Genomic DNA, 12,406 nt, shown 5'->3' on the forward strand with positions numbered 1-12,406 from the left:
AAAACTGACACCTTTCACCATAGTTTCAATTCCAAGCTTTACCTGAATATGTCACATATATGAAAAAATTATATTTTTTAGCCATTTCAGCATGTGGAGACAGTGGAGGCCGCATGTACTATAGTCATAGCAGAGTACCAGTGTAGGCTGTAATTATATTATGTCAGTAATTTAACAGGTGATGGGCAGTAAATTTTTTTCTGGTATGCTCTCTTTCTCTCTCTCTCTCTCTCTTTTCTTTCTGTCTTGCTCTGAACAAGGGTAAACAAAAGTCAAGGCAAACTCAATGGGGAAGACAGAGCTGGCATTAGTGACACAGCAGACACGCAGGCAGTGTGCAACACACACACACACACACACACACACACACACACACACACACACACACACACACACACACACACACACACACACACACACACACACACACGTGAACAGCAGTGCTTCAGCAGATGCCACACACATGCAACACAGACAGTATGTCCTGTGTCTACTTCCTGTTTTCCACTAAAAGGTCCCATCAAAGCTCAATTCATGTGTGCAGGAGTTGACTACTCAGCCTGGGCAGGAAAGCCTGCTCAAAGATTGACAGCTTGGCCCTTCAAGGAATAAGGAATAGCTAAAGTAATAGGGGAAAGGCAAAAGGTAATAGCATTTTTAAAAAATCCTTTTATATATTTCTCTTTATATTTTTATATTTTTCTCTTTTTCCCATTTTTTAATTTACTTATTTATTCCTTTATATATTCCTGCTTATATTTATTTATTTTCTTATTCCTATATTTCTTTTTTATGGCACTCCTATGACTCCATAAGTTCAGATTGTTCAGATTGTTCTCATACTCAAATATTAAATATAGTTGGAGAAATTATAGTGAGTGTAGATGTTTTTTTAATGTCATCTCTGTATTGATAGTTCACCTGGTAAGATATATATGGTTTTATGGTTGAATGGTGGTTCACTATTATTTGTAAGAAGTTCTATTTGTATTCACACCAATTATGTTCAGTGAAACACTGTTAGAGAGGCAAACAGTAAATGTTCCTGTGATGCTGAATTCTTTAGAGGAAACAACAACAACTACAATAACACAATGACAGCCTACACAGATATTTTACTACGTTTTATCTTAAAAAAAACACATTTTGCCAAATGCTTCTAAGAAGAACTATTTCATCACGTGGTTTTAAAACAACAACAACATTACTAACGTTTTAGTGGTGACGTCAGAACGCACGGTACGGTTCCCTACGCTGCTGACGTGTAGGTAGGGAAGTGGCTGTCGGCCGTGTTTAGCCTACAGCATTTAGCTCTTCCTGTTCATCACCGGCCCTCGTCATTGACAGCTCACTGCCAAGTCATCTGAGTCAGCCCCGAGCTACCTAACAAACAGGAACACTACACTAACAGGTACACAGGTAGGAGACTTCTCATAAATCTCCGTCAGGAGCTAGCAGGCTAGCATGCTAACAGGCGGCAGTGGTACCTGTTAGTGTTACAGCTAGCTACACATACCAGCTGTACTCAGCGGTTTCCTCACATTCCTGCTGATAACATAGCGGTTCTATCTCCTGTGTAGCCCGCGGTGCTGGTGGAGGAGCAGAGGGAAGAGGCGGACATCAGGAGACACTGACCAGCCGTCAGTCCCACGGTCAGTGCTGTTAAACTGAGCACTCAGTGAAAACCACAGCAGCTCATCACAATCATATCACACACATCATTTCAGCCTGAGACAGGCTGAGGCTATGTCTCCTCATGCTGAATATACCTTACATGCTGCTGTCTGTCACTGAGACGTGTACAGCAGCTTACTGTGCATATATGATGGAGGCAGCTGCTGGAGGCGGGGAGTTTAACCAGACCTACAGCTGCCAAACCAGTCACTCCAGGTACGGTCACTTCAGCAGAAGTGACCTGGAGCTTATACCGGAAATGTTAAGGCCTATCGTGGACCGCTAGATCAGCTTATGGCTCATTACTGTATTTATGGAGATTAGTAACCTGTATGAAATACATATATACCTCGTTAAAGTTCCCTCAACAGGTTCTGTGATCCAGCGTTTGATCATATCCCTCATATAAATTGATAGAAAAATGAGACTGTTTGTTTAGTTGGCTCTTTATTTCTGTTATCGATTGGTCAGACTGGCTACGGTGGCTAGGCTAACTACAGCCATGTTAGCGCAGGCTAGCTCCAGTGTTCATTTTATTTATGAAATTGTGAACACCTCAACATATTTGTTTTGGGGACATCTGTTAAACAAAGCACCGCCAACACGTTATATATATATTATAAAGATAGAACTGAGTTATAATCAGCGCTAACTAGTTGATATTAGTCAAACTCAGCATCATTGATTTCCTCGACAGGTCCCGTCATCATGTTCCTGTGGTTGAGATTAGCTGCATTAATAATGACTTAACACTGGGTATAAAACATGCATGGAAACAGCTGTAGGACTTCATTCATTACATTCATGTCTTTGGTATGTTTGTATCAGTACTTTGCAGTCACAGGAATCCAGCACCAGGTCTGCATCCACCTGATGTGATGTCATCAGTCCACCCGGACAGCCGTGTGTTTAAACCTGGATGTCACAGTTAAACTAAAAACACTGTTTTCCACAGGTGGAGTTAAAGACAGCAGCTTTATGAAGAAGTGTGAGTGACTTGCACAGCAACAATGGGGAAGAGGAGGGTCCCAGATCTGTACCGAGCCCCCTTTCCTTTATACTCCATTAAAGTGGACAGTAAAACGGGGCTGGTGATCACAGCAGGAGGAGGAGGGGCCTCCAAGACAGGCATCAAGAATGCTGTGGTGAGTACTGACCATCGCCTGTTTTAATACACCACTACAGTGGCCCTGAAGAAAACACACACACACACACACACACACACACACACACACACACACACACACACACACACACACACACACACACACACACAGACACGTAGACAAAACACAAGAACATGAAGAAAACAGCTTCAAGAACATAACAACACATCATGTGTTTGGTTGTGTTGTGTGTTTTGGTTTTGTTTCCTCCTGTATTTAGATTTCTTCACTCTATTTGCTTGTGTTGTGTGTTATTACATGCGTTTTTATGAGCTGCAGTGTGCTGACCTTTCAGAGCCACCATAGATACAGCAGAATAGGATATAATACCATTACGTACTGTGAGTTTGTTGCTAAAGAAACACGTAGTTAGGGAGGCAGTCTTCTTCTTTCAGTTTCATGTATGAATGGAGATCTGGATCCCAGACCTCATGAGAAGCAGTAGAAGACTAATGACTGTGTGTTTTCAGCACTTCCTGGATCTACAGCTGGTTGGAGAACACCAGTACAGCGCCACCCTCCTTCACTCTCATGACACGGACACACGTGCCACCATGAACATGGCTGTGGGCGATGGTGTACTTGCTGCAGGACAGGACGGGACCTGCTGTCTGATGAGGTTTCAGCACAGTGCAGAGAAAGAACGAGGCAAAGCTGCTGCTAAAGATGGTGAGGCTAACTGCTCCATCTGCTCTCATCAAAACATGGGCTGCATGTAACACACTCATTGATGTGTAGCTGACTCATTTATCGATTGCATGTGTCCGCCTTCATTTACTTAGACATAATAATGAAGTGATGATGAAGTATGAAGTATCTGATTTTATGAAAAAGCAGTGGGCTAATTAGATTATTGCAGTAGCAAACAGTAATATTCAGTGTTGTGAAGTGTATACAACAGAACTACGCCCCTGGAGAAGCTGTAGGAACGATGTCCACATATTAAAACTGTGGCTAAGACTGGGACTTGTTAGTAGTTATGGTTGGCGTTTTCAACATGTTCAGTGGTCTATAATGTGTATGGACACATATTCAGGTTATCCCTTTATTTTTAAGGTTAAGGGAGACCTTGTTGTTGTTCTACTTGTTGTTGTTCTTCTTCTACTCCTCCCCTACTTCTTCTTCTCCTTCTTCTTCTTCCTACTCGTCCTCCTTCCTACTCCTCCTTCTTCTTCTTCCCCCTCCTGCTCCTCCTTCTCCTTCTTCTTCTTCTTCTTCTTCTTCTTCTTCTTCTTCTTCTTCTTCTTCTCCTTCTTCTCCATCTTCTTCTCCTCCTCATCCTCCTCTGTCTTCGTCGGTGATTCAGACACTAGTAAATCTGTGTTAAGCTCCAACACAGGACAGGAGCTGATGAAGCAGTGACACTGTAACAGCTTCATTAGAGGGAACTCAGCAGCTGAAATGAAGAGTTACAGTATTATACAAGTTATTGATTATCAGAATATCACAGAATATCAGTGCTGTGGGTCCTTTTGTGAAACTTTATTTAAACCTTAGTGCACAGGACAGAACTGTAGGAGCCTGATGCAAATGTAAATGTGTTATAACACTGTCATAACAACTGTTATACAACAGATGTGTAATGATTCATTTGTGCACACGCAGGAAGGAGCAGCGTGCAGCAGGGCAGCACCAGGAGACGAGCTGGGAAAGGAGACAGAGGGGGACAGGATGGAGCTGCAGCCTCTGGAGATAAGTCAGAGCTGAAGGATGAGACGGCTCAAATCTCTGTCACCGGTTTGGCTGAAGTGCAGTCGGACCTGAACCCTCAGGACCCGCTCCAGAAGGTGGTCCGGTTCAGTCCTGACCTGAGCCTCCTGCTGACAGGAGGCACAGATGGACACGTCCGAGTCTGGGAGGTAAACACTGTCAGGTTGTAATTTTCACTTTCACAGTGTTCCCACAGCGACTGAGTCTGATTCAGCTGGGAGGTCAGGACCTCTGAGTATGGACGTCAGGTGGACATTGACATGTGATCCAGCTGGAGGAAACACTCCTTATTGTGCTTTGTCCTTCAGTTTTCCCATCAAAGCCCCACCTACTGAATAAAAGATAAGATTATAAATCCATCAGCAACACATTTTAATTATTGATTAATATTTGAAGTAGTTTACCTGCACAAATGAGCTGCTTACAGCTGTTCACATGTAAAAACTCTGTTCAGTTCGGCTGCTGTAGCTCCTCCACTAAGAGGTTTGAGGTCATTAATATTATTTCTTCTGGATTATAGAAACATTTTCCTTTCATCATTTATTATCTTTGATCATTTTAAATGAAAATTTGGAGTGGTGACTGTTTCTGAGAAGTGCACAGTCATGCACAAAAGGAAATCTGTCATTTTACTAAAAAACTAAATTACTGAGTTGTGGAGACTTGATGACTGTGTTGAAAGTTTTAAACCAGTCCACTTTATCCCGAACTGGTTATTAAGAGGTGGAGATGAAGGTGGAGACACAAACCTTTCACAGACTGACTGAGCTGCTGCAGTGGAACTGACTGCACCAGACGGAAGAATGAAGGTCAGGGTCTAAAAAACTGAGGTCGGGTTTATTGGACTGTGCTGTGAGATCACATTATCATGATGGGATACTCTAAATGGGAACTCTAAAAAGACAAAGATGACATGTCTTTATCAGTCTGATGTCCTTTGATGTTGTTGTTTACCTTGTTTACCTGGTTGTTGTTGTTGTCGTTGACTCTTCTCAGTTTCCCTCCCTGAAGAAGAAGTTTGACTTCAGAGCTCATGAGGGGGAGATCGAGGACCTGGACCTGAGTCCAGGGAAAAAGGTGACAACCTGACCTCTCCTGTGGTGTGGATGTTTACTGTCGGCTCAGGGTAATGACGGATGCTGTGTATTGATCCACTGGTAATGATCAATATGCTGTGTTGTCGTGCAGCACCTGGTGACTGTTGGCCGGGACTTTGCCTGCAGTGTGTGGAGCGGCGACCAGCTGGCTGTGAGTCTGAAGTGGAATGAGACTGTGCCTCAGATGGATGAGAAGACGTATCGATACATGGCCTGCAGGTCTCTTCTTCTTCTTCTGTGACTCATCATATCCATGTGGTTTCATTTGACAGTCACTCATGGTCAGTCAGTACATGGTGATACTTTGATATGTTTCAGGTTTGGAAAGGTAGAGGACCAGAAAGACGCCCTGAGGCTCTACACAGTCCAGATCCCCCACAAAAGAGACAGAAGACCTCCTCCGTGTTACCTCACCAAGTGGGACGGCAAGAGCTTCCTGCCCATGCTGACGGCTCCCTGTGGCACTGAGGTCATCTCCAGCCTGGCTGTCAGGTGACTGAGGGCTCCAGATTACAACATACAGAACTTTCATTCAAAAACACATAATTATATTAGTAATAGAAATAGTATAGTGTATTTTCTTAATCTGTTTATTAGGTTTAGCAATGTTTCCAACATGACACGAACAACCGTACTCGAGTATTCCCTCCCGTCCCCGTAGCAGAGATGAGCGAGAAGCAGCTGAGACATCAAGAGATCATCAAAAACAAAACAGACGATGGAGTAGTTCAGAGTTCAGAAACACTCCAATCAGCAATATGTAAGATCCCTGTATGTCGCACAGATGGTGTGGTCAGATCGAACACAAAAGAGTGTGAGGATGATGTGTATAGAGTTCAAACACCATCAGGTAGAAGCTGAATTAGACCTGAGCCCTGGTCAACATATGAAGTACTGTGTCCCAGTTAAAGGCGGGTGCTCATGTCATTGAGCTACAAGGTCACACGAGAACATCACGTTTTGACGAGATAAGGCGTTTAACCCTGTCACTCCCCCAAGCCCGTGCCTTTACAATAACAACAGGGTTCCTACACTAGAAAAACATCCCAGCATGTGTTTGTATCTATGTGATAAATCCACTGTAAGTGCATATGAAGGAATCTATCTTTTGATATTACCATCCTTTGGAACGACTGTTCAGGTCTTAACATAGTCCAGAGAAGGTGTCCCATGTTTTTCCAAAGTTCCTCAGTGAACCTGTCAGAGAAAATCTAATCTCCTCTAGCTTAATCTGATATAAAAATAAAACATCTGTTATGGGTAGGTGGAGACACATGTTTCCATCTAAAAAGTATGAGGCATCTAGCTAAGAGAGAGGTCAAAGAGATCATTCGCTTAAGGTACAGAGGAGTGTTGTTGCTGGGGGGGATCAGGTGGAACGTCCATACCAGATATTTCCCTGAAGGATTTAAAAAAAAGTTAGTTCAATTCAGTGCCCAGAATTTAAACTAGCAGGAATATATCTGTACACGTAATATACAAAGATAAAGAAACCTTTAAACTCTTGGTTTACACGGTGTCTCAGCTGAGTGAAGCAGGTGACTGTGTGGAAGGTAAATCAGCCTGTTGAGGACAAACTTATGGATGTCCTGTTGTGTAAGATGTAACTTTGTCTCTGACAGTGACTCCGGGACGTTTCTCGGTCTTGGGACTGTAACAGGTTCAGTAGCGATCTACATTGCCTTCTCCCTGCAGGTAAAGACACTGAACACACACGTCTCTGACAGTCGGCCTGCTGTGTGATGTAACCTGCTCCTCCTCTCTCTGTAGAAACTGTATTATGTCCAGGAGTCTCACGGCATCGTGGTGACAGACCTGGCCTTCCTGCCCGACTCTCTGAGAGGCAGAAACATCAAAGGGAATAATGAAACAGCCATGTTGAGTGTCGCTGTGGACAGCCGCTGTCAAGTCCACGCTGTCTCCAACCGCAGTAAGTCCTGCATCATCATCATCATCATCACCACCACCACCGCCGCCCAGTGAACACACAGAGACCATGAGTCAGACCCTCAGACCCCTCTCACCTTGTCTTGTGTCCTCCAGGGTCCTTCCCCATCTGGCTGGTGCTGTTCTGCTGTGGCCTCATCGTCGTGGGGGTGGTCCTCCTCCTCCAGTACCTCTTCCCAGGATTCATCTGAATCCGGCTTGATGGAGCACGGACACACCTCCACGTTGCTGACTCTGTCAACATCAGCAGTCCTCAGTCCAACATCCAACCATCCACTGCAGAACTATGAGTCCCAGCTGAGCCTGGAGGCTCTCCACCTGCAGCTGTCATGGCGTCCTCGTCCCCCCCTCAGCTCCTACTCAGGGTTGTTCTCTCTCAGACCTGTGAACCCAGTGGACTCAGACCAGCACAGACTGGGATTTTACTCTATCAGTTAATCTTAATCTTTTCTGGATTCATGTTGGAGAGTTGAAGGACTCATGAATGTTTAAGGGCGGGATCTTTTTATTGACATATTTAAGGAACAGTATACAAATATAAATGATGGGCACATAATGTGTCTGACTTAGTTTTTCCTTCACACAGACACTTTGAATTAGTCTCCAATTTTATGTGTTTCCCATTTTATCCACTAGTGGGCAGCAGAGATCACACAGTCCTGAGGTGAAGAGAAATTTGTGTCAGTACAGAAAACACCAGAAACATTTCTGCAGTTCAACAGCCTCTAAAATAATTTCATATTAATTTAAAAACAAACGTGGGTAAAGCTGCTCTGAGCAGACGAGAAGCAGAGTCAGTAAACATCTGTAAACATCTGTAACGGTGATGAAAGCTGGATGTTCTCTCTGTTATGAAGACCTGTTCGTTTTCAGATAAACTCTCTGGCTGCCCAAAAATGTGAATGACTTTTTAAAATGATCCCTGTCATTGTAACTAACCTGGTGAAATGATGGAAGAAATAAAATATCAATAAGAAAGATAGATGATAAAAAAACACCTGGTCTGTTCATGATTCCTGATCTGTGGTGACGGAGCTGATGTCAGACTCCCACTCCTCCCACCGCCCACACTCCACATGTGAATGTTACACATTGGAGAGGAAGTTCTTTTTCATCTGTATAAATGCCTGTGGGGGTGGGGGGGGGGCTTTCAGGGCTTGCTTACACATCTAACAAATATCTAGTTTACAGTTCTTCATTCGTCTAGATATTTTAAAAACCAAAAGACCAGTTTGAAGAGTGAATAACTCAAAACAGCTGAACTGATCATGTTCTCTGAACTCTGGATATTTCAGTCATCATCTCTCCTGTCGTTTACATCAGGTCACATGACACCTGCTCTGACATTCTGTGGGTACAGAGAAGCTCGGTGTAACAAACCACAGTGAGTCCATGACCTCACAGGAGAGAGACTTCTCATTGTTATACTGACAGAGTGAAATCACTGTCCCAGTTTTATTTCATAGCCGTTACCACTCAAAGTGCTTTACAGTAATTTTTTTTAATACATATTCACCCAAACGTTAATACACAGTTTGGGGTTCATATCTTACACAAGGACACTTCAACACATAGACTGGAGGAGCCTTGGATTGAACCACCGACCTCAGAAGACGACCTGCTCTACCTCCTCAGTCGCAGTCACATGGAAGGACAGATGTTGACCACTGGATGTGATGGAAGATCCTGAACCAACTGGACTATACCTCCACAGAAATCAATTGCTTTAACCATCAGGATGTGTTGCTGCTTCACAAAGTAAACACGAACACGTGAACACAACGCCTGATGATTCAACTCACTGTTGTACCTCTGTTGCCCAGCAGGTGGCGCCACATGTCTGCTGAATGTACAGCAGTGAGCTGTGAGGTTGTAATGAGATTGCTGTGTTGATTTAACCTACATTTGGTTCAATAGCAGCTCACCCAGGTCCATTGGACCAGTTCTGGTTGGACTCAAGAGTCCAGGACATAAAGAGGGTCTCTCAGAGTCCTGGTGCTTTAACCTCTGAGGAGGAACCTTCCCCTTCATCATCATTTCACTCTTCTAGATATAGAGAAGCAAATACACATTTAATAAATACACAGGTAGAAAGACGCAGTAGCAAACCGTGCACTGAAAATGAATGACAGTCTATAAAAAGTAGCAGATATGATATGGGCTGTGATGTGATATTTCACCTGTCATCCTCAAACAGTGGATATTTGGGACAGTGTGGATGAAGATGTTTTGTGTGTGTGTGTGTGTGTGTTTGTGTGTGTGTGTGTGTGTGTGTGTGTGTGTGTGTGTGTGTGTGTGTGTGTGTGTGTGTGTGTGAGAGAGTGTGTGTGTGTGTGAGTGTGTGTGTGTGTGAGTGTGTGTGAGTGTGTGAGTGTGTGAGAACACCTGACCACTGGCCCAGACATAGAGTGACGTCACTACAGCTCAGCTCCTGTGTGTGTGTTCTGTACATACAGGTGGACTCCACCTGTCACCAAACTGTGAAGCAGTATCCAGACATTCAACATATACACCCCCGGCCCGAGTCAGCCCCCGTCATCCTCCGTCAGCCGTGGAGGGAAACTTCACACCTTCTCCTCAGTCTTCAGACCGGTCAGTGAGTCAAGTGTCAGGAAAGAGAGGTATGAACATGTCTGTCCCTCTCAGACACTAACTCTGTCACAGTTGGCATGGCAACACAGATAGTGGAGGTCACCAGGACGACTGGCTGTGCACAGATGGATATGTAGAATTAGACCATTAAAACTCTGGTTGTAGGGTTCAGAGGGACCCAGCAGTCGAGTTCAGACGCTCCACTACAGCAGAATATAAACTGAACATGACGGGGGCCCTGATGTCAGAGGGGCCCTGTGTCACAGTTTTAGACTATTCATTATTTCAGCTCACATGTGTAAAAATCCTCAGTTCAGACTTCACCAACCAGTGTGAGAGGAAAACCACAGACCAACTGCTTTATAAGATAACTTCTATCAAAAGAAATGAACAAATAAGCTGAAACAAGGCTGAAGCCTGGGGAGTTCGAGTCAGTTGAATAAAGGGGGAACAGGTCATCAGTGCTCAACTTCTTTCCTGCATTTGGTGAAGCCAGAAACCATCACACCAAGGACTGGTGTGCTGTTGCCACCAGGAGCAGCTCTGGGCTGGGTGGGGGTTTGGGCATAGTGGTTACACTCAATATTGCAGGATTATATGACTCAGTGGACCCAGGGTTAAAATTTCGTGGGGGGTTGGGGCTGCTTCTGACCCTCCTGGTTAAGACTTGGATCCCCCCAAAATAGGTAAAAACAACCATTTGGAGGGGTTGAAACATTTATATATCCTTCTTACCTGTAATTGTAAATATTACAATATATTTCCCCTATTCATGCCTGGAATAATCTTGTGATACGATTTCACCCCTATGGTGGACCGTACCATTTCCAACGTCTTATCTGCCTCACTCAGTCAGTGGCAAGTCTCTGCTCCTGTGTGTCGCACAAGCAGATTGAGACACTAAGTAATCAGATAATATCAGAAAAACCAAACCCATGTGTCGGCTGAGCTCCTGCTCACAGTGCTGCTGTTCAGAGGTGTGAGGTAGACATCATGAAGCATGTTTCCACTATAAATGCCCCTCTGATGGTGCTGGGTTAGTGAAGATCAAGCTTTTCAAATGAGAGAGAGAAACCTTCTTTCTCTCAGATGAAACGTGTCCTGGGGTCAGAAGCTAATAAAATACCATAAGCCTTTTAAAGGCAGTGCAGTTCAGTGAGCGTCGAGGATAATATGAACCAGACAACAGGGCAGACGTCAGCTGCAGCAGCACTGTCAGACTCTATCAGCTCCTCAGTGCATAACACAGGAAACACTGAAACACTGATGATCACTGTTGTCATGACGCTGGCAGATGAAGGTGTTTCTCCACCTGTAACAGGACAAGGCTTTTAAAACCTGAACCTGAAGTTTGTCGTCATTTGATGGAGTCTCCAACAAGAAATAGCAACTGACTCTGGTCTGCATGAAGTGACTCAGTGATCCTGGGGAGAACTGGGGACGATGTGGTTATATGGAATTTGCCGTGACGTTGGGTCACATTGTGTTGAACAACGCTACTGTTGCTGTTGTCGTGCTGTGGTCCATCCTGGACAGTAACGTGTTATAACAGTGACCCGTGAGGACACGCTCAGTCTGTTTTAACAAGTGACAGAAGAGAAATAAACCACACTCATGTTAGTTATACACTAGGAAACAAACACTTAACCTTTTAAACACATTAAATTGAGCTTCTCAGTGTCAGCAGGTGTTAGCAATATTTAAAACCATACAGAGCCGCAGGGATGACGTATTGTTGTGGTCCAACCCTGAAGTTAGCATCACCCTGAATCCCGCCGCTAAAAGCCAATGGGATTTTTCCATTGTTTTTTCTATATCTTTACTGTCTTTTTTTAATAGGTGTAAAAGCTTAAAGAAATCAGGACTGGACTATTTACTGACGTCTTTTATGACGTAGAATAAAACAAAAATGTCTTGAGCTTGTGTTAACCACAGACCTTATTTCAGACAAAAAACACATTCAAAAAACCAGACTTCAGGACCAGGGAACAGGAAATGCTAAAATGCAACTAATTTCCAGGTTTTGGGACTCATTCCTGCAGAACTCTATAGTTCAACATTTGGGGGATATGCTGATTGATTTTATGTTATCACAAATGTCATGAGAAGTTTGATACCACTGCATGTGTGTGTGTTCAGTACAGAGCTGGAGTCAGGACTTGGTTAACCTACCTTAGAATGAGGACTGGAAGCAGCAGCTGGCCTGGCTCAGTCCAGAGT

The 12,406-nt window shown here is 43.9% G+C and overlaps 1 protein-coding gene across 4 annotated transcripts; it reads left to right on the forward strand.

Annotated features, from left to right (window-relative positions):
- The first annotated feature begins 556 nt into the window (after positions 1-556).
- Positions 557-8,577, forward strand: preb (prolactin regulatory element binding). Of its 4 annotated transcripts, none has more exons than XM_022753634.1 (11): positions 557-645; positions 1,581-1,652; positions 2,630-2,819; positions 3,311-3,509; positions 4,446-4,699; positions 5,547-5,627; positions 5,739-5,866; positions 5,966-6,139; positions 7,270-7,342; positions 7,418-7,577; positions 7,691-8,577. In XM_022753634.1, exons 3-11 carry the CDS (start codon positions 2,685-2,687, stop codon positions 7,783-7,785), a joined length of 1,299 nt encoding a protein of 432 aa, XP_022609355.1. In that variant the 5' UTR covers positions 557-645; positions 1,581-1,652; positions 2,630-2,684; the 3' UTR covers positions 7,786-8,577. The 4 variants fall into 4 exon arrangements, with proteins under 4 accessions (XP_022609355.1, XP_022609352.1, XP_022609353.1 ...); XM_022753631.1 differs by lacking the exon at positions 557-645 and adding an exon at positions 1,250-1,419; XM_022753632.1 differs by lacking the exon at positions 557-645 and adding an exon at positions 1,250-1,411.
- The last annotated feature ends 3,829 nt before the right edge of the window (positions 8,578-12,406 follow it).

This window comes from Seriola dumerili, unplaced genomic scaffold (assembly GCF_002260705.1).
Source record: "Seriola dumerili isolate Sdu_G_001 unplaced genomic scaffold, Sdu_1.0 BDQW01000191.1, whole genome shotgun sequence".
Lineage (NCBI taxonomy): Eukaryota > Metazoa > Chordata > Actinopteri > Carangiformes > Carangidae > Seriola > Seriola dumerili.